General features: G+C 48.1%; 9 protein-coding genes across 9 annotated transcripts; 3 read left to right on the top strand and 6 right to left on the bottom strand.

Annotated features, from left to right (window-relative positions):
• F5Y00DRAFT_41029 (PTH2-domain-containing protein) lies at positions 1 to 1,209 on the bottom strand. Its single transcript, XM_048013630.1, has 2 exons — positions 614 to 1,209; positions 1 to 539 (listed from the first exon to the last, which is right to left on the bottom strand). The coding sequence occupies exons 1-2, from the start codon at positions 1,014 to 1,016 to the stop codon at positions 214 to 216; spliced, it is 729 nt and encodes a 242-aa protein (XP_047866068.1). The 5' UTR covers positions 1,017 to 1,209; the 3' UTR covers positions 1 to 213.
• A 1,414-nt stretch (positions 1,210 to 2,623) lies between these two features.
• F5Y00DRAFT_41015 (uncharacterized protein) lies at positions 2,624 to 5,624 on the top strand. The gene is made up of 2 exons (XM_048013629.1): positions 2,624 to 2,822; positions 3,057 to 5,624. Exon 2 carries the CDS (start codon positions 3,230 to 3,232, stop codon positions 5,435 to 5,437), a length of 2,208 nt encoding a protein of 735 aa, XP_047866067.1. The 5' UTR covers positions 2,624 to 2,822; positions 3,057 to 3,229; the 3' UTR covers positions 5,438 to 5,624.
• Positions 5,625 to 6,436: 812 nt separating this feature from the next.
• F5Y00DRAFT_233680 (uncharacterized protein) lies at positions 6,437 to 8,152 on the bottom strand. Its single transcript, XM_048007337.1, has one exon. The coding sequence runs from the start codon at positions 8,013 to 8,015 to the stop codon at positions 6,708 to 6,710; it is 1,308 nt and encodes a 435-aa protein (XP_047866066.1). The 5' UTR covers positions 8,016 to 8,152; the 3' UTR covers positions 6,437 to 6,707.
• A 58-nt stretch (positions 8,153 to 8,210) lies between these two features.
• F5Y00DRAFT_41009 (UFD1-domain-containing protein) lies at positions 8,211 to 10,048 on the top strand. The gene is made up of 3 exons (XM_048013628.1): positions 8,211 to 8,546; positions 8,632 to 8,958; positions 9,011 to 10,048. The coding sequence occupies exons 2-3, from the start codon at positions 8,674 to 8,676 to the stop codon at positions 9,833 to 9,835; spliced, it is 1,110 nt and encodes a 369-aa protein (XP_047866065.1). The 5' UTR covers positions 8,211 to 8,546; positions 8,632 to 8,673; the 3' UTR covers positions 9,836 to 10,048.
• On the bottom strand, positions 10,048 to 12,323 carry F5Y00DRAFT_41000 (heterokaryon incompatibility protein-domain-containing protein). Its single transcript, XM_048013627.1, has 2 exons — positions 11,657 to 12,323; positions 10,048 to 11,591 (listed from the first exon to the last, which is right to left on the bottom strand). The coding sequence occupies exons 1-2, from the start codon at positions 12,177 to 12,179 to the stop codon at positions 10,261 to 10,263; spliced, it is 1,854 nt and encodes a 617-aa protein (XP_047866064.1). The 5' UTR covers positions 12,180 to 12,323; the 3' UTR covers positions 10,048 to 10,260.
• A 277-nt stretch (positions 12,324 to 12,600) lies between these two features.
• Positions 12,601 to 14,345, bottom strand: F5Y00DRAFT_233674 (glycoside hydrolase family 28 protein). The gene is made up of 2 exons (XM_048007336.1): positions 14,033 to 14,345; positions 12,601 to 13,930 (listed from the first exon to the last, which is right to left on the bottom strand). The coding sequence occupies exon 2, from the start codon at positions 13,893 to 13,895 to the stop codon at positions 12,810 to 12,812; it is 1,086 nt and encodes a 361-aa protein (XP_047866063.1). The 5' UTR covers positions 13,896 to 13,930; positions 14,033 to 14,345; the 3' UTR covers positions 12,601 to 12,809.
• A 781-nt stretch (positions 14,346 to 15,126) lies between these two features.
• Positions 15,127 to 16,329, bottom strand: F5Y00DRAFT_260865 (uncharacterized protein; the record flags this gene model as incomplete). The annotated part of the gene is made up of 3 exons (XM_048011093.1): positions 15,127 to 15,325; positions 15,399 to 15,626; positions 16,181 to 16,329. The coding sequence occupies 3 exons, from the start codon at positions 16,327 to 16,329 to the stop codon at positions 15,127 to 15,129; spliced, it is 576 nt and encodes a 191-aa protein (XP_047866062.1).
• Positions 16,330 to 16,842: 513 nt separating this feature from the next.
• On the bottom strand, positions 16,843 to 18,494 carry F5Y00DRAFT_233669 (uncharacterized protein). Its single transcript, XM_048007335.1, has 3 exons — positions 18,150 to 18,494; positions 17,307 to 17,732; positions 16,843 to 17,253 (listed from the first exon to the last, which is right to left on the bottom strand). The coding sequence occupies exons 1-3, from the start codon at positions 18,299 to 18,301 to the stop codon at positions 17,235 to 17,237; spliced, it is 597 nt and encodes a 198-aa protein (XP_047866061.1). The 5' UTR covers positions 18,302 to 18,494; the 3' UTR covers positions 16,843 to 17,234.
• A 2,269-nt stretch (positions 18,495 to 20,763) lies between these two features.
• On the top strand, positions 20,764 to 22,317 carry F5Y00DRAFT_40947 (uncharacterized protein). Its single transcript, XM_048013626.1, has 2 exons — positions 20,764 to 21,121; positions 21,192 to 22,317. Exons 1-2 carry the CDS (start codon positions 21,050 to 21,052, stop codon positions 21,900 to 21,902), a joined length of 783 nt encoding a protein of 260 aa, XP_047866060.1. The 5' UTR covers positions 20,764 to 21,049; the 3' UTR covers positions 21,903 to 22,317.
• The last annotated feature ends 64 nt before the right edge of the window (positions 22,318 to 22,381 follow it).

The following is a 22,381-nucleotide window of genomic DNA, read 5'->3' as shown; positions in this document are numbered from 1 at the left end:
AAAAATTACCCTTGACTTCTTTTTTAATAACTCCATAACTACCTATACATGCACTTTATAAGCAATCCACAGGTGTTTACCTATGGATATATTTTGCGTCCCGGAGTACTTCGTAATGCCCATATCTATATGCCCACCTATCTACCGATGTATGCACCCATTATATACCAACCACGTTCCAATTACGGTAGGCGAAGTCTATGAGAAACCCTATCATAACAGCTTGAGGCCACCAGTGACCTTGTCAACAAGACTCTTGGGAGCGGGTCCAACACCTAGGACTGTTAGGCTCCCCGGGTCGATCTGGGTGCGGCCAGCGTCCTGGATGACCTCGGCTGTTATGCCTAGGCTGCGCGCCTTGCCCATTAGCTCCAGCAGCTCGGCTTCTGACTTCACTTGCACGGCGATCTTGGCTTGTCCCCGGCGTTCCCAGCGCTGTAGGAGTCGTGCTTCGGCTGACGAGGGGTTTCGTTGGGCGGCGCGGGTGAGGGTCTTGTAGCATGCTAAGGTTGCGTGGGAGCATTGTGCTGCTATTTTGCCTGTGAGGTGCGGATACGTGTTAGTATTGGGTTTGTGGCTGGAGGAATAGCAGGAATAGGTAGAGGTAACGAACCTTTTGTCATGCCTAAATCTGTTCGCACAACTAAGACTAGCTTGCACTCTTCATTTGCAGACCCTTCGGCTACTGTTTGTTGAGGCTGAGCACTGTCCGCCTTGTTTTCTGCCTTGTCCTTGGGAGACTTCTTTGGCTTCGGCTTAGAGGCCTTAAGCCCGTCCCTTCGATCGGCTTCCTCGCCGTTGGCCCAGTTAGGCGCATGGTCGAGGATTGTGTCGTTTTCATCGATGTCGGACTCGTCGCTCTCGACGGGGTCGTAAAGGTTGCTTTGGCGCTGGGAGGCTAGGGACGGAGAGATCAATAGGTACCCTCGCACCGAGTACATGCCTAGCAGGAAGCCGGATAGGAAGACCACGATGCTCGTGGAGACGAGCATTATGGTGGTGGCTTTGTCTGCCATCTTGGAGGATGGACAGGGGGTAAATGGTTAAGTATCGTTGCTGGGTATTTTCACAATAGGAAAATAGGCAGGCTGGAAGATATATATTGTGTCGTTATTATCGCCGCTCCATAGGTGGAGACTATGTAGTCGTAGATTGACAAATAGGTAGTTAAAAGAAACGAGTGTACGTTAAATTGCTGAGGATCGTCAAAGTAAATAGATTTATAATATGAGGCTGAGAAAATGCAAGGCCTGCAGAAGCTAAGATCTCGAACAAGACAAAAAAGGTTTAAGATCTTACGGCAAGATGTAATATGAAGCAACCCCACATCAGCCTTGCGTTCCCATGTGAACTTGCTAATTCCTGCCTTACCTACTACCTCATGTACGTACCTAACCTACCTAATGTACAATAGTGTAGGGCAAGTAAGTTGCAACCCATGCCGCCCCTGCTTGCCGGCGGCTCTGATTTGCTATAGCCACACCCTTTTACAATTTGTCTCGGTTTCGTACGTAACAAGAGAACATTTCAAAGTTGGAATCGTCAACACACGTGTAACTATCTGCAAAGTATAAACCGAAGCGATCCTACCACGATTTTTGCACCCAGAAGAAATTATACTTTGTGCCGCCTATCAAAAGAGTTAAATCTCTCGCTAATAAAAACTTGTCTTGTGCATATCGGAGATATACATATGCATATAGTAGAGCTCGGCAGAAAGATAAAGGCGTCAGGCTTCTCTGATTAGGTCTCCTTGCCGTATAACCCGTAACCGGTTAGGTACACGTAGATATGGCAGATAGGGTAGTAGTCGGGTGCATGTGTGAATGATGCGATGCTAGTGGCAGGAATAGACTATTTTGGTGCCCTATCAAATCATTCCGATGCGTATTGGTGGGGTTCCTCAGCCGGTACCGAAGAAGGTACCTACCTAAGGAGGGTTCTATCTATGACCGGATAAGCCACACAAGCCACATGAAATCCTACCTATGTCCCGTCTAACCTTAGGTGTTAGGTAGGCTGGTAGGGCAGGCAAGTACCTAACGCAAAAGAAGTACGTAAGGTTAGTGGTCTTTCCCCGATGTCGTGAATGTCGAGCAGAAAACGGGTAGCCGCAACACAACAAGGGAAACTTGGAGGGTTAGATCAAACTGGGGGTTCCATCTTTGCCCGCGTCTACTGCCCCGTTAGAGCCACCTCTGTCACTATCCGGTCCTTCACCATCGCTGAAGGCGCGAGTTACCTAAACTGACTAAACTGACTAACTGACCCAAGCAACCCCCGTACTGGAAACATCCCTGCATTTTATTGTGTAGCGTACACTCCGTCCCCTACCTACGACTGCTACCGCCTGCTACTACGACGGGTTCGGTGTTCACCCACTTCAACCAACTTCTTCCCGCTGCCGATCATCACGCATCATCTGCAACAACAATACCTGGTGTCATCAGTACGCAGACTTTACTTTTGACCTCCCCGACACTCTTTGTTACCTTTCCTTTCTTTCCTCCGACGAGCCTCATCACCAGCCCCTTTCCTTACCATAATAACATTTATTTTCCGCTTACGTCCCCGGTATATTATTATTATTTTTTCCCTTCTTGTAATCCTTCGCCGACGCGAACCACATTTTGACGAGCGATGCGCCGGGCCGAATGTCACGAGGATTTATTGGAGGCTGGATAAAACAGCAAATGATGTCTACGCGACAACAGTAACTTGTGTCTATTTACTGTGTATTGCATTGTACTTTACGGGCTTGAGGGTGTGCAAAAGGTGAAAAAAAGGGTAGAGCGAGCGTCACCATCGCACCCAACTTTGAGGTCAGTCAAATAAAACTCCATTAGAGAAATACTTTGGATGGTGCTTTTTTTTTTTATTGTGCCCATCCCCATAATTTCCAATTCAGCCAATGCCTGTCGAATTGGCTTGTCGTCGCCATTGCTTCGAGGAATACACGTCAAATCATTGTCCGATCCCCGTATCATACGTTCTTCTATTCACCCATTTTACAAAGTCTAGCACAGACCGGAAATACTAAACTCTAACCTTCACAGAAATAGCTCCGTCTTATCGCAACGCCCCTAGAACCTAATGATACCTTCCACATCATATTGACTCATACCGACCCTACATAATTGGCATCTGTCACCCCAACCGCGCTTCCTTTCATGATTCCTAGCACCAGGTTCGCGTGCAACGTTTCCAAGTTGCATGAACAAAGAAAACCATGGAGGAAGTAACCAAACATATTGAAACACTAGTTAAAGACGTCCTCCCGTTCAAAGCACACTACTTGTCACTGGACACGACGCGCCGATACCGACCACACGCGGATGACAAGAGATTAGAAGAGCAGGACATCAGACCCCTTCAATACACGACCTTCGTTAGTGACGCAGAGCGTGGTGTTCTCCTGACAAGGGCCTACTTTGACGTGCGGGAAGAACCTTTAAATCCAGTCAGCGCGACCGATACCCCAACACCTCGAAGGACCGATCCGAGTAAACCAAAAACGAAACTCTCCCTGAAAGACTACAAGAACAGGAAAAAGTCACCCGACGGCGAAGAAACGCCCAAATCAGTAGCGCAACCTCCAAAGACGAATGCGCCTCCAAAGAAAAAGCTCGATTCGACTACGAAAGAGACGGAGGATCACCGTGCTATTAAGAAGGAAATTCCCGACGCAAAATCTAGCATGAGGCCTGAGGCGCGTCGCCCTCGTAGTCCCTCGCCGGATAGGAAAAGACGGGTCACAGAGGCTGAGCAGGAGTCCAAGCCAGTTAAGCGGAGCAAGATTGGGAGCTCTACGCCTAACTCTATAAGTTCACGTCCCCTTAAGGATAGCGCTGCTCAGAAGCCCGAACGACAGGCAGCCTCTGAAAGGAAGCTTCTCAGAGATTCGAAAGGCACACCGTCCACCAACGGAAAACCGTCACTCAACAGCACAGGGACTCCCAGGCCTCCCGGTCAAGTAAATGGTGCTCAAAAAACTATTAAGAACAAAGACGGACCAGATAAGAAAGTAGAAAACAACTCGACCTCCAAGGTGCCTTACGTACCCCCCTTATTATCTCCGATTGATATATTAGACTACATGGACGATTCTAAGCCGTCGCGGCCTAGCCCTAAGAAGAAGCCGGCGGATTCGAATAACCTAAAACCGCCGTCGAAGAAAAGTAGAGGAGATCGTGAGCCGTCTCCTAGTCCTAAGAAGCGAAAGGTTCCTCCCCTTCTTTCTCCGACACTCCCACCCATTGTGCTCGAGGAATTAGCGAGAACAAAGTCAGCTTCAAAGGACTCGAGTCAAAGAAGCAGCCAGGTCGCCTCCGACTCCCCTAATGGTCAGAAAAAGGCGGCGAAATCTTCGAGGCGCGAAGATACCATACATGTGGATAGCGGCAAAGGGCAACGAGAGTCGCTCATGGTCACATTAAAGTATAAGAAGCGCAATGTAAAGACGATAGAACGACTATTAGCCTTACCTCCCGGCGGAAGGAAGAAGAGCAATTTATTAGGGGAGGGTGGCCACGTTGCTCGCGATCGTTCCGATAGCTTGGAACCCGGGACTGCACGTAAGCGACCCGTGGCGGATCCCCCTAGCGAACCGATCAAACGGCCAAAAGTCGTAGAGAACCCACGACCTTCTACACCGCCGGGACCGTCATCGCAAATGACGCGAGGCGCATCTAGTAGTTCCCAAGTTGGTACCCCAGGAGTGGCGAATGGTCTCACACCAGCCGCGCAGCCACCCGATCGACGCCGTCCACCTGTCGACCCAGAGAAGCTACAGAGGCTGCAGACGAGAGCCTTGAATTTCATCAAGCTTGGCACCCAGCTGAAGCACGAACGAGATGCAGTTTTGAAGAACCCAGGGGATGGAGTTTCGGAACGCGACCGTCAAGTTGCTATTGCTGCTGGTATTCAGTGTGTAGTGTCGTTTCTCCTTGGTTTCAAACTCCAATGTGACGCCTCCGACCTCGAGCGTAAACGAACCTCAACCCGGCCAATGCGAGAATTATTATTATTATTCCGGGTAGCCAGATCCGACTGTGCAAGACACAATGCGTTGACCGCGTTAATACTACGACTCCAGGGCATCTGTCTCGTGTACATCGGTCGCATAATGTGGTCGTACCCTAACGATTCTGAACTTGCAAGCCATATCATCGCAAACTGCAAGGAGCAGCAAGATATCTGGCACCAGGCTGACGGCGCACGCAGAAGTATGGGTGTATACGATGGAAGTTCCAAGTCGGACGACGGGGGTTCGATAGGAAAGCTTATAGACCGACTTGGACCGTGGACGATACCTGAGGAAGCTATACCGATCACTCTCGATGTCTTACGCAAAGTCATGCAGGCTAACGGCCCGTGGAAGCCAGCCGAGTCCCTAACCAAATTGGGAAATTCCACAATAAATGGGATTTCCACCTGAAGCTAGAACCAATATTGAAGTTACCAGAGAGATACACTATTCCTACGGCGCACCGATTTTCATCCTAATGTATATTACGAACCATGATTTCTACGACATGATACCAAAATTCTTGTCTTCCTCCCACCTCCGCAGCAACAATCCTTCCAAAGTTTGGGTAATTAGGTTGTGAGGGCATTGGTCGAGGGCGACCCGGAGTGTCATGCGGCGTCTCGCAGGAACGAACGGAATAAGGGGTTGGTTTTGTGAACATCGTATACAGGTACCGCGACTAAGGGAACATAACCTGGTTTGATTTTTTGCGCGCGTGATTCTATCTGTCTATCTATCCGTCATACGAGGGGAGTCGAGAAGAGGAAAAAACAAAAGCTAGATGAACTGGCGTTCCATAGGAGAAAGCAAACGGAGGGAAAACAAGATGGGATTGCTTGGCCCCCCCCCCCCTTTTTTTGAGCGTTGGCCGTTTGTGCCTTCTTTTTTTTTTTATCCGGCAGTCCGTACTTACTTCGATGATATCCCGCCGGCACGGCCGAGCAAAATGGTATTTTGAATGACTACCTACCTACTTAATTCATTTGGCTATGTTTTTGATGTGTTGTGTGCCATGCCATGTCATGCTGTGAGTTGTGTTCGTGTGCTTTGATATTGGCACCCTCGGTGATGTAATGTAATTCATGCTTACGGTTTTGCGTAGCCTGAGCGGAGAAATAGGGGTTTCACCGAAGAGAAGGGGGGAAAGGGGGAGTCTTCTACGATTAGTAACTTAGGTAGTTAGTGTAATCAAAGTGACATGCGGACATTTGCGCAGGTTTAACGTATGAGGCGAAGGTTTATAATGTCTTGGCTGTCGAAGTATACGCGACACGCAATCCTAGTGTAAGAAGCTTAAAGATTACTTTATGACTCATACTTGGACTCTAGAAGGAATAAACTTTAATATTTAATATGTCATTGTGATAGCTCTCTACGATGACGATTTAAATTCGAGTAGGCTTTTAGTGTGCTCAAGTACCCGTCTCACGATAAACTTCACTCACTTAGATGGTGTAGTAATATCAGCCATTGGGTTATATTAGCATCATATCCTCATCCAACACTAAAATATAGTAATAATATCTGATTCAAAGGCGCATTGAATTCTTCCTTCGAAGGTAGTCCTTTTATTTCCAAAATAGGTAGCTAATCATACACATCGTGCCCAAATCGTTACTTAGAACGCCGTGGTATCATTCCTTTTCGTCTGCGGTCCAGCACCAAGACCAGTCAGTAATCATACAAAGTCAGCCAGGCGAGTCCAGCCCTCCTCGCCGGCCTCCCTGAATTCAACTCCTTCCCCGAAGTAGCCTGCGTCCTGCCAGGCTTTCATCGTGGGCCCGTCAAAGGGGCCTTGTTTATCGGCGTTGTCTCTGCCGTCGATCCAGCGGAACTCCCACATCTTGGTTGTAGGCGCTGTTTTTGGCTCTTTTTGCGGCTCGACCCAGGGCTCGTCGGCTTCGCGCGTGTATTCTCGGATTAAGCGCTCTCGCTCCCTGTCGTAGATATCTGGTCGGTCTCGCCCGAGTAACCTGTCTGACGCTTCGGTGATCGCGTTGATAGCTTCCTTGATGCGGGTCTGCTCGGGGTCTTCTGGCGCCTTTTCAGCGTCTACCTCCATGGCATCTGGCTTCTGCTTCTTCTGTTTCCATTTGGGGACTTTCTTGGTTTTCGTCTGACCCCGACCTAATCTGGCAAGAGCTTCTATTGGAGTCTCCCCGCGCTCTAGGTGTAGAATTAGAGACTTGAGTAGATCTGACGTTAATGCGCTGTCCTCTTCCTTGCGCTTCTGTCGCTGCTCGGCTTCGCGCTTTTCGTGGGCTTCGGCGGCTTTCTTCATGTCCTTCTTACTGACACCTTCGAGCCACCGGTCGTGTACGGCGTCGGGGTCGACAGCCTTGCGCACAAAGTTCCCTGCCTCGTCGAATCGCCCTTCCTCATTTTCAGCTTTCAGGTTGAAAGCCTCGACTTTGGGGGCGTGTTTCTTGAGCCCGCCAGCGCCGACTTCTTCATCCAGGCCTTCTTCTTGTATCGCGAGCTCTATTGCCTCTTCGTCGTCATCGTCGGATGATTCCCCTTCCAGGCGTATGGTTCCACCAGATTTCGATTCTGCTTCCTGGCCTTCGATCTTTTCGGTATCTACAAACTTGACTTCCTTGCTCTTCTTTCTTGTCGAGTAATCCACGGTGTCATCTTTCTCGTCACCATACTCTTCAGCCGCGAACATGTCATCCATATCCTCGTCATCTTTCTTCGGCTTGGACTTCGACGCGTGTAACGTGCCAAGCTCTTCCTGGTCAGAATCTGAATCATACCCATCGATGTTCACAGCTCCGCGCTTAGTCGCGGCGCTCCCGCGGATGATTTCTGCGTCGACTTCCAGGTAATTGTCAGGCTCTTCGTCTTCGTCTTCTACGTCGGGGGCGAGCGCGGAGGGATTCCGCATGTCGAACTTGACTTTCTTCGAGTTGGGCTCGGCATGATGCGTTCGCGCATAATTCTCGCCGGCGCGCTTTGGACGCGCGGCACTGAATCTGGAGGACATGATGATTGTGATGATGAGTGATGAGGCTGTCGTAGATTATGTATAAGTACAAGTATGAATTGAGGCAGAGCCTCCAATAGCAGTCGAGTTCGATATGACGTTGAAAATGAAAATTGCCCCTGTCTGGTAGCTGCAGCTCATCAGTGGGGAAAGAACATTAAGCTACTGTGTACCGAGCTACCAAGCTACCAAGCTGTCTAACCTAGTGGCTTGTCTGGCTTGTCTAATTCTTAGCAGCAATCGCGGTTACCTAAGGCGCGAAGTAACCCCCTGACGGATTAATACACACGCCGATGTTTCGTCATAAGCAGTTGCCTTCGGATACATGACCTACATAGAGCTCTGAGGAAGGTCCAGTAGCTTCTGTGAATGTACCTAAATTCAAGAAACTTGAAACTAAACAAAAAGTCCACTTCTTGTTCTTTTTTTGAAATATTCACCGTCTCTGATTTTATCCCCTCAACTGTCTATATCTATCTTCGGTCTCCCATTCTTCTTATCTTTTCAGCGAAGTAAGCCAAGTTTCCTAAAGTGACCCCACCTCGTTATGGTTAGTTACACACCCGGCCCTTTGTTCCGATTTCTGGATCTCTGCTGACCACAACTCTTTTCGTAGTACCGTGGATTCAACTCTTTTGACGTCGACGATCCGACTGCCATGTCGTACATGGCCCGATCCGGAATGATGCGCGGCCCGGCCATGCGCCGTTTCGACGAGTACTTCCGCTGTTACCCGATTATCATGGCCCCCGGAACCGAGAGACCGGAGCTCAACTACGGTTCCAAGATCTTCTTACCGCCCTCTGCCCTCCAGAAAATCTCCCAGTTACACGTTCAGTGGCCCTTGATGATGGAGCTGGTGAATGGCGAGAAGGAGCGCCAAACACACGCGGGTGTGCTAGAGTTCGTGGCGGAGGAAGGCAGAGCATACATACCGCAATGGGTTGGTTTTGGTGCCGGCATCACAGAGGAGTAACTATAACTGACGGGTTTAGATGATGCAAACGCTACAACTGGACGTCGGCGACATGATCCAGATAAAATCGACATCACTGGAGCTGGCTAAGATGGTTAAGCTGCAACCCCAGTCGACCAACTTCCTTGACATTAGTGACCCCAAGGCGGTTTTAGAGAAGGCATTCCGGAACTTCGCTACGTTAACCAAGGGCGACGTGTTCAACTTCGAGTATAACGACGAGGTTTACGATGTAGCGGTCTTGGAGGTGAAGCCGGAGACGGAGAAGATGGGTGTCTGTATGATAGAGACCGATGTCTCGGTCGAGTTCGCACCGCCAGTAGGATATGTTGAGCCGCAGAAGGGCAGCGGTACTAGTACACCGAGAAGCACAAGGGGCGGCCTACCCGCTGGCGGAGTTATGCACCCCCAAGGCACGATGGCCCAGTCTATCAACTACGACGCGATCGCCCCCAATGCTACAACAGCTGCGACCGGAGCCCGAGCGGTTTCATCTCATTTCCTAAATGAGGGTCACAAACTGAGCGCTAAGAAAGGCTCCAAAGCTCCAACGCCAAAACCCACAACACCCGTTGCCGGCACTTCTACAAATGCCGTACCCGTCCCGCGAAGACGGACGAACGGCCCCATGCCTCTTCGCCTACCACCTAACAAGCTCTTCTTTGGTTACGAGGTCAAACCGGTTAAGACAGACGCGGACAAGGAGGCAGAAAAAGAGAATGCGACTAGGCCGCACTTTGCAGGACAGGGCCAAACTCTCAGAGGGGCAGTTAAGCGGAAGGGCGAGGGGGAAGACAAGGGCAAAGCGCCCGAGAAGAAACCTGACGATAGACGAAAGGCATGATGGCATTGGACTAGGGGTGTACCAGGCGTTTACGGAGTTTCTCAATAATCCTACGGGCCTAGTAGATTAATGCGATGACTACGACATTCTCATACATCATTAACATTTATCGGGTTGCATCTCTCGATGGGGTTGCGGGCTGGGCTTGTAAGCATAATGGTCTAGTGTGTAACGGAAAGTATGTGTTCGCGCAGACTCGCTACGAGAACAAATCTTAGCCTGAAGAATAAAAATTTACATCAATGGATTGAACCAAAAGGCCATTATTCTTAACTTGCTAATATGGCCTAGGGACGTATTAACTAGAACTTGAATATCGATATTCCCAGATATTCATGGCTCAATCCGTAAAACCGTATATCCGTCTATCCTTGCAATGTCTCATTCATGTTCATATTCCCAAGCCTTTCTCTTCTTGCCTATCCCTAAACAATAACAATATCCTTCAGACTACTCAAATTAACCGGCCAAGCTTCACCTTGCATAATGCCACAAATGTAGACAGGAGATATAATCCGGTACTGGCCTCCGTGTACGTGTCTGATCACCATTGGAACACACCCGCCAGCCATAATAGCAACCTTATCCCCGGCTGCGATAGCATGCGCACCTGCTCCAAATGCTCCTGAGTCCGTTCTGAAGAAGGTCCAATAATACGAAGACGCGGTGAATAGCTCGTGTAGCTCGGAGACGTTGTCGTTTGCTGAGATTCGGTTGTATACTTCCATCTCAGGGGCTTCGTCGATACTTGATAGCTCATAGGCTGGTAGAGGCTTGGCTGGTAGGGTGGTGAGGAGTTCAAGCCATTGATGGAAGGACTCATTTAGGTCTAATTTTGCGTCTACTAATGCCTGGTTAGAGACTATTTCATACAGGTCGTTTTTCCACTCGTCTAGGCTGTTAGAAGCTTTCTTCATGTACTCGAGAGCTTGTCGTAAGACGCGGATATTATAAACCGCGAGAAAATTTTCAATGCCATCGCCTTTCTGTAATCGCTTGTATTTCCAGTCTGGGGCTATTTCTTCTTCGATCCGTAGTAATATATCGTCGTTTTTCAAAGCCTCCGCGGTGCGATAACGGCCTAGTAGACATGTCCCAAGGGATGAAGAGACGTCTCCGGTGATTATGGCAGAAACTTGCAGTGCTTGGGAGCCACCGGGGAGATTGACAAAGCTGAAGCTGGCGGTTGAATGTCCAGCGGCATGATAATCTCCCTTCGGTGTTGAACATGGTACCGAGGTTGCCCAGTTTGGGACCCAGGATGGCCAACTGTCCGATACGTAATAGCAACTTTCTAGATTTAGAGAGCCTGTAAAATCCATTAAAGCTTTGACGGTCTCCATGTATATGATTTCCAAAGGCTTCTGGTAGTCCGCTGCTGGGAGCGAGATGCCGTAACTGACCAGCAATCCGCGAAGCCCATATACTTTATCTCGAGGCTCGGTAGCTAGAAGCCTGCTTGCTTGGCGGAAGAGCTCTTCTATGCTGTCGTATTCTTCAGTGATGGCAACTGCTCGCCTCGGACCCTGTAGAGAGACGATGTGCGTGCCGAAGCCGTTATAAAGGGTCTGGTGTAGGTTTTGTACAAGACCAACGTTTTTGTGCGTGCTGTATAAGTCTGACCAGGACTTTATCAGGTTGAAGTAAACTAGTAAAGCTTGGCCATATATGAAGGTTGCTTTCCGGCTCAGAGCAACTTCTTGGACTACCCAGACGCGACTAAACCATGTCACTCCCCAGAACATATCGTTGAGGGCTGGTTATGGTTAGTATGTGTACTTTGGCTACCTTGTTATGAGAGAGCGTTGCGAATCAGCTTACTCCTGGTATCTATCTTGCTAGCTAATACAAGGAGTTTATCCGAGTATTTTTCGCTCCTGGAACCAAGACATGCATCGGCGAACCTGGAAAGGTCCTTAAATGTACTCTCCCAGGACGGCTTTATCGTAGACCCGAGCCACACGACGACCTCATCAGCGGCGGTATAGATGTCTCCCATTATGCTCACTTGTTGGTTGCGTTCGATTACCGCCGCTGGGGACTGGTTGATACAGATGGCATCGATCCATACTAACGAAGGCTTGCTATTAGTTGTAGCTAAGTATCGAAGTATATTGTTGCAATTTAGAGTGACGAGAATGGACTCTCCTAGGCAAAATGCTTTTTCCGTAGGTCGCTGTCCGTCCCAAGAATAGGATATGGCCTTAAAAGGGGGGCATTGATCAAGCGTAGCTTCTAGTAATTCAAAATTCACGGGTGCCTTGATCGAAGACGCAGGAAATAATTTCAAGAGCCTGATGCTATTAGGAGAACTGAGTGGAACTTGACGATAAATGCTAGCCATAGCCACAAGAAAATAAAGAAAAAGGGGGGTTAACCAGCTCAAATGCCATTTCAACTACTTCGCCCATTCTACGGGAACTGACCTCTTAATGAGCGATTTCAACCTGGTTTAAATCTTGATTTCGGTGTATTCGGTATAGTTAGCTGGACGCGTGGTTCGACAAGGATTACCATCACATGGTGACTATTTTTGGTCTCCTTTCCTATTTAGTGCTTAATAAGAGTATAATGGTCTGGTTGGAATCCTTCAACCACACCCCAAAAGTTATTGGGGGCCGCGACAGACTAATGTGGAAAGCTGAGTTAGCTATTATTCGCCTAATCCCATAATCGAACGGTTCTAGAATCTAATCACTGCCTTAATAGAATATGTTAACATGAAGAACATACGTCACACCTATAATAAAGCACAGGTAGTAATATGAGATATAAACATGTCTTAAGCTTGGCTAGACTTTATAAATAACTATCTATATGAATATGAATAGAAATATATATCGCGGGTACGGATATATACACGAAATTTGACCCGGCAGAATAGCGTTAAAATAACCGGAGCAGTCTACCAACAATCATGCTGGTGGGTGCGCCACCTTTTTCGACGTTAATTCTGCCTGGCTACCAAAAATATTTAGCAAGACGCTCCCGAAGGAACGTTGGAGCACTTAGAGCTGGTCTTGCCCCCGGTAATGCTCACACCAGACCACGTCCAGTTGCTGCAAGACCCCTTGCCGCACAGGATATACACATCAGTAGCGGAACTGGCAACGGAGCCCGTGACCTTGCTGACGGTGAGGTCGGTGATGGGGACGCCGGTGGTCGGGGTGCCGGTGGGGCTGCCGTTCTCGTAGTCCTGCTCGATGACGATGCCGTACTTGGTGATGTTGCTGAGCGTGATGCCCGAGTACGTGACGTTGTTGACGGAGCCGGTGGCGCCGTACACCGTCTTGATGCGCACGCCGTTCTGCGAGTTGCTGATGGTCGAGCTGGAGATGACCACGTTGCTCACGTCGTTGTCGGTGCGGCCGCCGACGGATCCGATGCTCAGGCCGTGGCCGCCGGAGCAGGTGCCGCCTGTGAACTCGATGTTGGTGCCCGAGTTGACGGCTAGGCAGTCGTCCTGGTTCTTGACGATTGCGTCGATGATCTTTACACCGTCGGAGGACCCGACGTCGAAGGCATCGGTGTTGTGGCCGCCGGCGGAGTCTCCGGCAGAGTTGTCGATGTGGATATTTTTTAGTGTGAGATCCTCGGCACCGTTGATGGAGAAGCCCTGGACTGGGGTGTTCTTGACGCTCAGCCCGTTGATCGACGAAGACTTCAGGTTGTGGGCGTAGAAGAACTTGGGCTTGGTCTTGCCTCCGTTGCTACCCTTTCCGTCCCACCACTTCGCGCCCTGGCCGTCGATGATATGGCCGCTGGCGCCGTTGACGGTGATCTTGGTTCCCGAGACGCTGATTAGGGGGCCCGACCATTCCTTGTACCCGAACGAGGTAGTGCCTTGGAAGGTGACGGTAGTGCCAGAAGTGAGGCTGGTCAAGTCGAGTGTCTCTCCAGCTGGAACAGTGATTCCGTTGAGTATGATATTCGTACAAGACTTCTTCTTGGACGCCAAAGTGTCGATCGAAGTGAAGGTACAAGTAGTAGCCCTCTCGTTGAGAGCGCTCGGGGCCGCGAGGGCCAGAGAGGCGAGACCAAGAACGGCAAGGTTATGCATTGTGCTGGATTGCGTTGTAAAGAACGAGATGTCGACTATGCGAAAAGAACGAATATATTCTCAGGTTATAAGTAAGGTAGAAACGAGGGACTAGCCTAGAGAAAGAAGCAAAGGACAGCTCAAGTTGCTATACTTACTAGCAAAATGTTATTGGTGGGAAAGCTGGACGACATCGACATCTTATACTACCTACTTGCCCCCTTTTGCCAGGTGGTATGACGATCCCCGAGTTGCATGCACGGCATGTTCCGTGATTCGCGCGGAAAACTGGTGGTGAGACACGGGCGTGCAAGGAATACGTTACCCTGTTTGGTGGATCTCCGCTTGGATCCATGTGCCCACCGGAAGTGTCCTGACCACTTACTGTGAGTAAGATTCTAGAAAGCAGCTAGAGTTTTGGAAGATATGGGTATACTGAGTTCTCATGACATACTCATGCAATACGTGTCTTGTGGAGGATAGTATAATTTCAGGGACTATACAAGGTCAAGGGCTTCGCTGTTCCGGCAGACACACGCGGCTCACCGTTCGATCGTGGGACCCGAACGGGCTCTAGCCGTATTGCGGTAGCATACCGATGCGCCGGAAACGCTAAGACAGGGGACAGGGGAGTTCAGGCTGCGTCCCCACATTATGATACGAGAAAGCTTAGCTTCAACATCCTTCAAGACGATTACGACCACTTGCAGCTGAGTTTCAGATCTAGAACATCAGACGAAATGCAACGTCAAAGCATAGAGGCAACAATAGACGCTGTGGGGATTTGTTAAATTAAGGCATAACACTGCTCATTCCGCACCTTTTTGAGGATAGTTAGCTGTCTGGGTTAGCTGACGTGGTGATTATACTAGTTAGAAGACCTATGACGAAGAGTATTGGAGGAATTTTATTGATAATTCCGTGGAGAAAAGTCACACCGCAAAGTCAAACTAGGCAACTAATAAATTTCAGTATCATTCGAGACCACGATCACTAAGTTCATCTCCGAGGCAGCATGCAGGAAAATCACCGACTCATAACGCCCCGGTGGGCTCAAGTTAACCCCTATGAACGCAAAGCCTAAGCTAACTCGAAGTAGATGGCAATATGAACGCAACGCAAATACCAGATGAAATAAATATCTTGCTCATCAGAGAACTTGTGTCCCTGGCATCCTCTTCGAAGTGAGGGGTGTGTTGCGAGATGTCGCAAACGAAGGCGATTTCTCTGCTCCTGGCTGGCAGAGAAATACTTAAGCCTCGCCACTGTCATCCTCTTCTAGTCGAGGTGGTTGTTCAGCATCGTCATCTTCATTGGCAGTGGGGACCGGAAAGGGGCCAAAGAGAGTCATGGGTTGGTGTTGTTCAAGCTGAGCTGCAGACTCACCCCAGTCCTTGTCATCCTGGGAAGCAACGGGCTCATCATCCTCCTCCAACTTCAAAGAAGTTTTTCTAAGGCGACAAATCAGTCTCATATTCTATCATATAGTCTAACTCTTAAGACTGATCAGTAGTATGAGCTTACCCTTTCTTGGTACGCTTCTTGACGGGCTTCTTCTCGTCGTTCTCCTCGTCGTCGGAGACCGGTGCCTTAGTCTTGCGTTTAGTGCCAGCGCGGGTACCACGGGCAGGACGAAGTTTGGCTGCTGCCTTGCCCTTGGTAGCAGGTTGATTAGCCTCGGGAGAGGAGCCGGAAGCACCATTCTGCTGAGATTCGGCCTTCTCGTCGCGGATCATCTTCTGGAAGTGCTGTCTATGAATATAAGTTAGCTTGATGTATAAAGAAGCTGAAACCCAAAGATAGGCACGGTCAAGAAGAACGCGAGGCACATAGGGAGTTAGTGAAGTTATGAGGTAGCTGCTCTGGGATGATCAATGCAAGGCATCCTCTGGTGGATATGGTGAAACTGAGAAAAAATGTCATAACACAGTTCATGAGATGGCCCAGGTAGGACGTTGATTTTCGATAGTAGATAGTCGATAATGATCCCATGATATACATTCACGATGCTGCAGTTTTGGGGAAAGAGCTCAACTCAAATCATGATATAGCAGAAGCTTTCGGGCTAACCCGTGAGCTTTTAACTCGGAAGATGGGATATAGATAGAAAAGTTGTTGATATGATGGCACTCTTGATTGATGAGAGCAAAGGGAGTCATGGAGGCAGTATGCTTCAGGCATGTTGGGAGACGTCGTGACTGGGAATACACTTCTAACATGAAAAGCACGATGATCAAATAGCAATAGATGGTGTTCACTTTGTAGTTTCGAGAGGGAGAAAAGTAATGAAAGATAATATATCATACCTCATAGCTTCTCCAGTGAATCCATAACCCACAGAATTCAGTTTGTGTAGGATCTGTTCCTTCTGCTCCGCCGTCAACTTAGCAACATCCCAGGCGATTCGTGAGAAGTCGCGGTAGGCTTCGAGAGACCAAGTCGAGCCCTTCGGCATGGTGGCGATGTGTGTTGAAGTTGGGTTCGAACCAACTGAGATCGGGATAGAGAGGTTGGTGGAAGATGGTGAGGAGGTTGTGGTTGATGTATTAGAGGATGGTTAAAAGATGGTGAAGAGTTTGGTTTGGTTGATAGTAGAGTAGGTAAGTAGGTATAAATGTTCAAGAATCAAATGACGTTAACAGGTAGCAGTAGAAGAGACGAGTTGTTCGGCTGGGAAGGTACGAAAGAGACTACGGGATGTAGTGCATGCCAAATAGTAAGGTAAAAAGGAAGGATGGGCTTACGTGGGATGAACCAAATACCTGAGTATTAGGAAAGCAGGGGATTTAGGTATGGGATAGTGCTTGCTTCTTGTGTGTGATGTGAACAAACTGGAGAATCCTAAATAGTTTGGAAGTACCTACGTGATAAATTCACTTACATAGATGATCCTTCCGCCAACGTTGCTACCCTTCTAGGTTAGGTAGTTATCTGCATTCACATCTTTCTTATATCTAAGGACTAGAAGTCTCAAGAGACCTTCGTGTAGAATAGCTGGAATTATTGGCTATCAATAAAATTTATCCCGATAATAACTAGCCCGCTTATAACTCCAAACTACCGATCAACGCGATGCCGCAGTGTTGTACAGAAATTGCCCGGATATATTCCTCTGATTTCCCCATTCGTAAGAGAAGCAAACGCGAGTCTTTGTGATCTATTGACTTCAGATTAAAAATAACGTAGCTTGAATAAACAACCATATAATGTAGACTGTTGACTACCGAACTGTTGTTGGCTGGCCATGGTCTAACAACTACGCCTTGCAATAGGAGCCTCGACCAGCTATTTTATGGTAGATTATGCCAGAACGTTCCCTCAGGGGCGGAGATGATTGCTGGGCGGAAATGATTATAACCACTAGGCTTCTCCATAGAACCTGCGAATTCGTTAATGTCTACATAGGGATAATAGACAGCCACGGGGGCATACTCAGGTGGGCCATAATGATCTTCGGGTCCAGTCAACCCATCTGCTGCTAACGACAGGACGGCTGCATCATCAGTCTGTTGCTGATCGTCCTCATCGAGCCGCTGACGTTTTGACGGTTGCTCGTCAAGACCCGAGTCGTCCTGCACTAGGCCTAAAGAGTCTGCCTCCTCGCTAGGGATTTGAACGGATATGCCACGATGGGGAGCTGTAGCATCTTCCTCGTCGTCGTGAACTTGACCTGGTACTCCGGGGGAAGATACTTGACTGAGACCAGCAATGGGTGCTGGGGGTTGTTTCCTAGGCCGCCCACGACCTGGACCGGGACGCCGTGTGATGGGGTTTTGAGTAGGGTCAGATCTGCGCTGAGCATCTATACCATTGGTCTCAACCTTATGCTGGGCTCTGCGGAGGCCTTGGAAGTGTTGACTAGTACGAGTTGGTTAGTTAGTTCCTACGTGCTGTATCATACGTTGTATATCATATATTATAAATATGCAGTGAAGTAATGCAGTGAAGTAAATCTGGCGCTTATCTCGACTTCTATCTTGGGTTGCGACAGCCTCAAGTACCCCGGTTGTACAGCTACTAAGCGACTTGGGAGTTATGGAAGTTAAGTAGAACCCTGTAGTTAATTGTGCGACTTGACACATCTTTTGCTTTTGATAGATGATGTATCTCTATCATATTGGAGTAGTAGACTAGGTAATGCGCTACTTGGTACATTTGCCGGGCACACACTAGGGGAAGAGGACAATACATAGGTAAGGCTACGTAAATTTGGACCGGGTACGTGGGAACCGGGTTGCAGAAAGAAGAAATGGAAAAGAAATGGAATTTACTTACCGGCATCCCTCATTTGTGAAGCCATATCCTAGGGATCGCATGTGATTACCAATGGTAGTCCATTCTCCGCCGCTTATTACGCCGATGTTTTTGACGGAGAGGATGGTGAAAAAGAGGTCCTTGTCAGCTCTGTCATTCCAATTTTTGTTCATTTTGGCTCTTTGGTAGCTCCGAGCCTTCGAGGCTAGAGCTTGGAGAGACGGGTACTAAGGTAGCGATGTGGGAACAGCTATAACAATAAGCTACTCTTCACGTGCGAATTAAGAAAATTGATAGAGATGAGAGCTTTTAAGAGGTTGAGAAGAATGGGTAAGGAGCTTTGAATTGGAGCTACCTGAATTACGCGGTCCGGAGTGGTAGTGGTAGAGTGGGTCGAGTCCCTTGGCAGTGTTGCCACTAAGAACAAAATAGGATAGCGTGCTGTTGTTTTTGTTCGTGCACGGATGTATGTAATAATCCGAGGCCTCGATGCGTTGCAGGTCTGCCAGTTTCAGTCTTGGCATCTTGTCCCAAATTCAACACCACGGTTTATATTCAAAATCAATCTGAAACAAGGTCATAGAAAATGGGAAAAATATAGACTAATTCTTCGGTCTTTATTCTTATCAAAGAAAATCTTTATATCTTTATGCCCTTTGAAATAATGGAATTGTGAGCAGGGAAATATTGTATATTGAAATGCCAAGACCCGGCCGTTAATTTTCTCTCCTGACTGCGAGTTGGGGTTGGGTGGCAGCAGAGAGAATCACGTGAGTTCGCAATTCGAAATACCTACCTGTGTTTTCACGGTTGGTATCACCTACATACATTGGGTACATGCATGTATGTCGCGCGAGATCAATACCTCCCGCCGTATCTGATCTCGAGTGTGTGTATAATAATGCTGTCGTTATAGGGGTGTCCAGGTAGCTAAGCACTTATCCATCCTTAGGTAGACTACCTAACTTACCTCATATGGCCTAACAGCTTAACCGGAATATTTCGGATCAGCCGGGAATTTGCCGTTCTTCTTAAGGTATCATTACAATTCTCGATTCTCGAATTTACTTTTTCCATGGCGCCTTCTTTTCCTTCCGTATATACTTCCAAAAGACGCTCCATGCATGCACTTAAATCTTAAAATGGAAAGGTGTACTGATTATGAAACATCACGTGGAAAGGCGACTGGAACGTGAGGAGACCGTGCACACAGTGCCACAAACTCCAACTCCAACGCGTCCTAATCCTGGTTTTTCCCCTTTTACTTTTTTATTACTTCCCCTCCAAGTTTGCATCTGGTTTGTATCTGCTAGATCAGTCATTTTTTTTGTCATACCTTAGCGAACTCGGCACTATGTCATTATTCGGTGACAGGAAGAATAATACAAACATAGGAACTAATTTCAGGCAAAAAATACTCCGTCGCTCGCAACCAATTTCTCTAAGAACTAGAAGCAAACACCAACAGCCTCAATACCTACCTAACGTATTAACCAAGTCCCTTAGTTCCAATGGAAAAACGCGGTGGTCCTCTCATCTAACTATATATTAAAACCTATCGAGTTAACAAATAGCTGGCCGCGAAGCTAGTTAAGTACTATGTATTCAGAATTAAGCAGGCCGTTCCTGGATCGAGGATGCATATCCTTGAATGACAACCGACGATCTCTACAAAACTACTGCAAAACTATTGCAAACTGGTAAATCCAAAGCATCCCGCTATCCGCTTAGAGACAGGCGGGGGATGGGTGTTACAGGTACACCAATCATTGATCTCAATAATCGCCCAATCGAGTCCAAGTCTCCTATACAGTAAATTCTTTCGTGACTCACACTTACCCACCCTACTTCGGTATGTTCCCCTTCTCGGGGATCGGTTCCTAAAGTTAGCCTCGTGCTTTTCATCTCGTCTGATTGGTGTGTGAATTCCTCTCAACACCGCGCCGTGAAAGGACTACATACATTATGCAGAGTCCGAGCAGTCAATGTTAACTAAAGAAGTTCTACCGTTACAGCGCATCTCAGCCAGCCGCAGCTCTATAATGCGCCTGTATTCTGCGTCTTAGAGAACTCTGTCGAAACAGAAGTTTCTAGGATTCTTTGAATAGGTATAGGTATCCCGGTCGAAAGGGACGATGGTACTGCAGGGATTGCAAACCACTTTACGCGGTACGCCGCGTACCATCCCACTTTCGCGCAACAAACCCCACCAACCCTTTTCTCTTCTGACCCCTTGATCTCCTTGGCCAAGACAAAGTTGCTCATAGTGTTCGCCTCGTTGGTTGCTAGAGTTGGATTTGGAGTTGCTGGGCAACCGTGCCTTTCATACTGTTCGTCATATAGACCCATTACCTATGATAATCCCGGTGCAAGTAAGCTTGCTTTTCATGCAAGCACTTAAAGCAGCCCTGTCGACATATATTGTTACCCTTCTCATTGAAGAAGAAAAATAAGCCAGCAGCACGAAATAAGTTGCATTCCTCTCCCTCTTTCGTCTTAGGCTTCACTCTTTTATCATAGAAATAACACTCTTTTAATCCATTATCTCGGCATCAAACGGCCTCTTAATCTTGCCACGGACCATCCTGCTTGTCCCCACCTTTCGTCATACTTTCACTTCACAATATTTGATCGACAGCTTGGTGTGATTCCTTCTCAACGACCTCCCAAGCCTAGGAGCTTTATCTAAGGAGTCCTAACATATATTCCATCAGTCCTCCCTCACTGTGTTTCACGTCTACTCTGTTCGTGACTCACTCATTTCATTTCACCTCCGCATGTTCAGACCATCATTGAAACCGAGGGCTCTATCCAAATTACTTTACACTTAGCTGTGCAATTCTTATTGAGAAGGCTCGCCTCCTCTAAATCATACACACTCTACATTTCCCGGGCTATCGCACTGGTGGCCAATCGTCACCATGTCTTCCAACAATGACAGTATGATGACCAGATTCCTATTTGCGATTTTGAAGCAGAAGAACCTCAAGGATGTAAGTTGAGCCCCGGCCATAACGCGTGTCCTAGACTTCTGGTTTTGAAGTCCACTGACATATAATCTAGATTAATTGGGACGCGGTTGCTAAGGACGAAATCTTACCCCAACCAATTTCCAATGGCCATGCCGCTCGGATGAGGTACTCACGTTTCCGATCCGCTATGCTAGGCAACGAGCCCACCAGACGAAATCGAACAGGGCAGGGGAAAAATCGAGTCACCAAGGCGAAGAAGGATCCGAAAGGGAAGAAGGACGAGATTGTTAAGCTAGAATCTGCTCTAGAATCACTCCCGGAATCTTCAGTCACTCCGGAGCCATCTGAGATGCCCGCTCCCAAGATCAAACAAGAGAGCACCCCCTACAGCTTTGCCGACCGGTTCACTCCTTGTCTCACTCCAGGACCGCCTAGCCAAATCCCGGCAGCTTCAGTTTCGAGCAACCATGGCGTGATTCAGCCTCGATTTCTTACACCGGGCAGTGATAGCGACTTTTTCTCTCCATCTCCAGCCCTCATACCCAGCCCTGCTAGTGAGATGGTCACTTCCCAGAACTCATTCAGCTTCCGCGATTCGCCGTGCCCCGACCACCCCGATCCGATGTGGCCCAGTGTTCCACACTATTCTACCTTCGGAGCAGGTTCCTCGTTTGATGAATTCAGGGCCAGTCCTTGCGAGCCATCCCATGTGCATTCTCATCCACAGATGCTTCCGTTTCGGACGGTTGAATGTGATGATGATTACGTCCATGTGAAGCACGAATGGGACGAGTACTCTTGATGCACATGTCAGGAACTCCGATAGGCTGGTTTGGGGGCTATGGTTTCAGCGCAGATAGCTACTATATGCTGCGGGGGTTACGAGCTCGTTTCTACTAGGAATTTGGTCAAGAAAACACGTGGATTGCTATTCGGTCATGGGCTATTTTCTATGCGGTTGGTAATAATGAAACCTGGGCGTTTAGGGACGAATAATCTGGCTTCTTGAGGGTTTTTGATGCTGGTGATTTCACTCGTTTGGGCTTTGTAAGACTACTGCTTAGTGATGTGGTTTTGGCATCTGGCATTGAGACATGTCTGAGCTTGGTTGATGAGTACCTAGAGACGCTATACTGTTTCTATGAATGGAGGCTAAAGTCATTCTTTGAGTATGTTGTATGAGCACGTGATACCTTAATCCAATAATTTTTAATGCATTGTGACTTTGGACTAGCCCTAGGAGCTAAATTGAACTACATCATCTTTTCGCGAAAATAAATT

Source organism: Daldinia vernicosa (assembly GCF_022497035.1).
Source record: "Daldinia vernicosa strain CBS 139.73 unplaced genomic scaffold F5Y00scaffold_16, whole genome shotgun sequence".
Classification (NCBI taxonomy): domain Eukaryota; kingdom Fungi; phylum Ascomycota; class Sordariomycetes; order Xylariales; family Hypoxylaceae; genus Daldinia; species Daldinia vernicosa.
The sequence above is the reverse complement of the archived record's forward strand: the minus strand, read 5'-3'. Positions and strand labels throughout refer to the sequence as shown.

Coding starts and splice junctions, on each gene's coding strand:
- F5Y00DRAFT_40947 (XM_048013626.1), top strand. CDS start 21,050: ATGTCTTCCAACAATGACAGTATGATGACCAGATTCCTATTTGCGATT. Junction 21,122..21,191: donor AGCAGAAGAACCTCAAGGAT/GTAAGTTGAGCC, acceptor CATATAATCTAG/ATTAATTGGGACGCGGTTGC.
- F5Y00DRAFT_233674 (XM_048007336.1), bottom strand. CDS start 13,895: ATGCATAACCTTGCCGTTCTTGGTCTCGCCTCTCTGGCCCTCGCGGCC.
- F5Y00DRAFT_233680 (XM_048007337.1), bottom strand. CDS start 8,015: ATGTCCTCCAGATTCAGTGCCGCGCGTCCAAAGCGCGCCGGCGAGAAT.
- F5Y00DRAFT_41009 (XM_048013628.1), top strand. CDS start 8,674: ATGTCGTACATGGCCCGATCCGGAATGATGCGCGGCCCGGCCATGCGC. Junction 8,959..9,010: donor GAGCATACATACCGCAATGG/GTTGGTTTTGGT, acceptor TGACGGGTTTAG/ATGATGCAAACGCTACAACT.
- F5Y00DRAFT_233669 (XM_048007335.1), bottom strand. CDS start 18,301: ATGAACAAAAATTGGAATGACAGAGCTGACAAGGACCTCTTTTTCACC. Junction 17,733..18,149: donor TTCACAAATGAGGGATGCCG/GTAAGTAAATTC, acceptor AACTCGTACTAG/TCAACACTTCCAAGGCCTCC.
- F5Y00DRAFT_41000 (XM_048013627.1), bottom strand. CDS start 12,179: ATGGCTAGCATTTATCGTCAAGTTCCACTCAGTTCTCCTAATAGCATC. Junction 11,592..11,656: donor TAGCAAGATAGATACCAGGA/GTAAGCTGATTC, acceptor AACCATAACCAG/CCCTCAACGATATGTTCTGG.
- F5Y00DRAFT_41029 (XM_048013630.1), bottom strand. CDS start 1,016: ATGGCAGACAAAGCCACCACCATAATGCTCGTCTCCACGAGCATCGTG. Junction 540..613: donor AGATTTAGGCATGACAAAAG/GTTCGTTACCTC, acceptor CGCACCTCACAG/GCAAAATAGCAGCACAATGC.
- F5Y00DRAFT_41015 (XM_048013629.1), top strand. CDS start 3,230: ATGGAGGAAGTAACCAAACATATTGAAACACTAGTTAAAGACGTCCTC.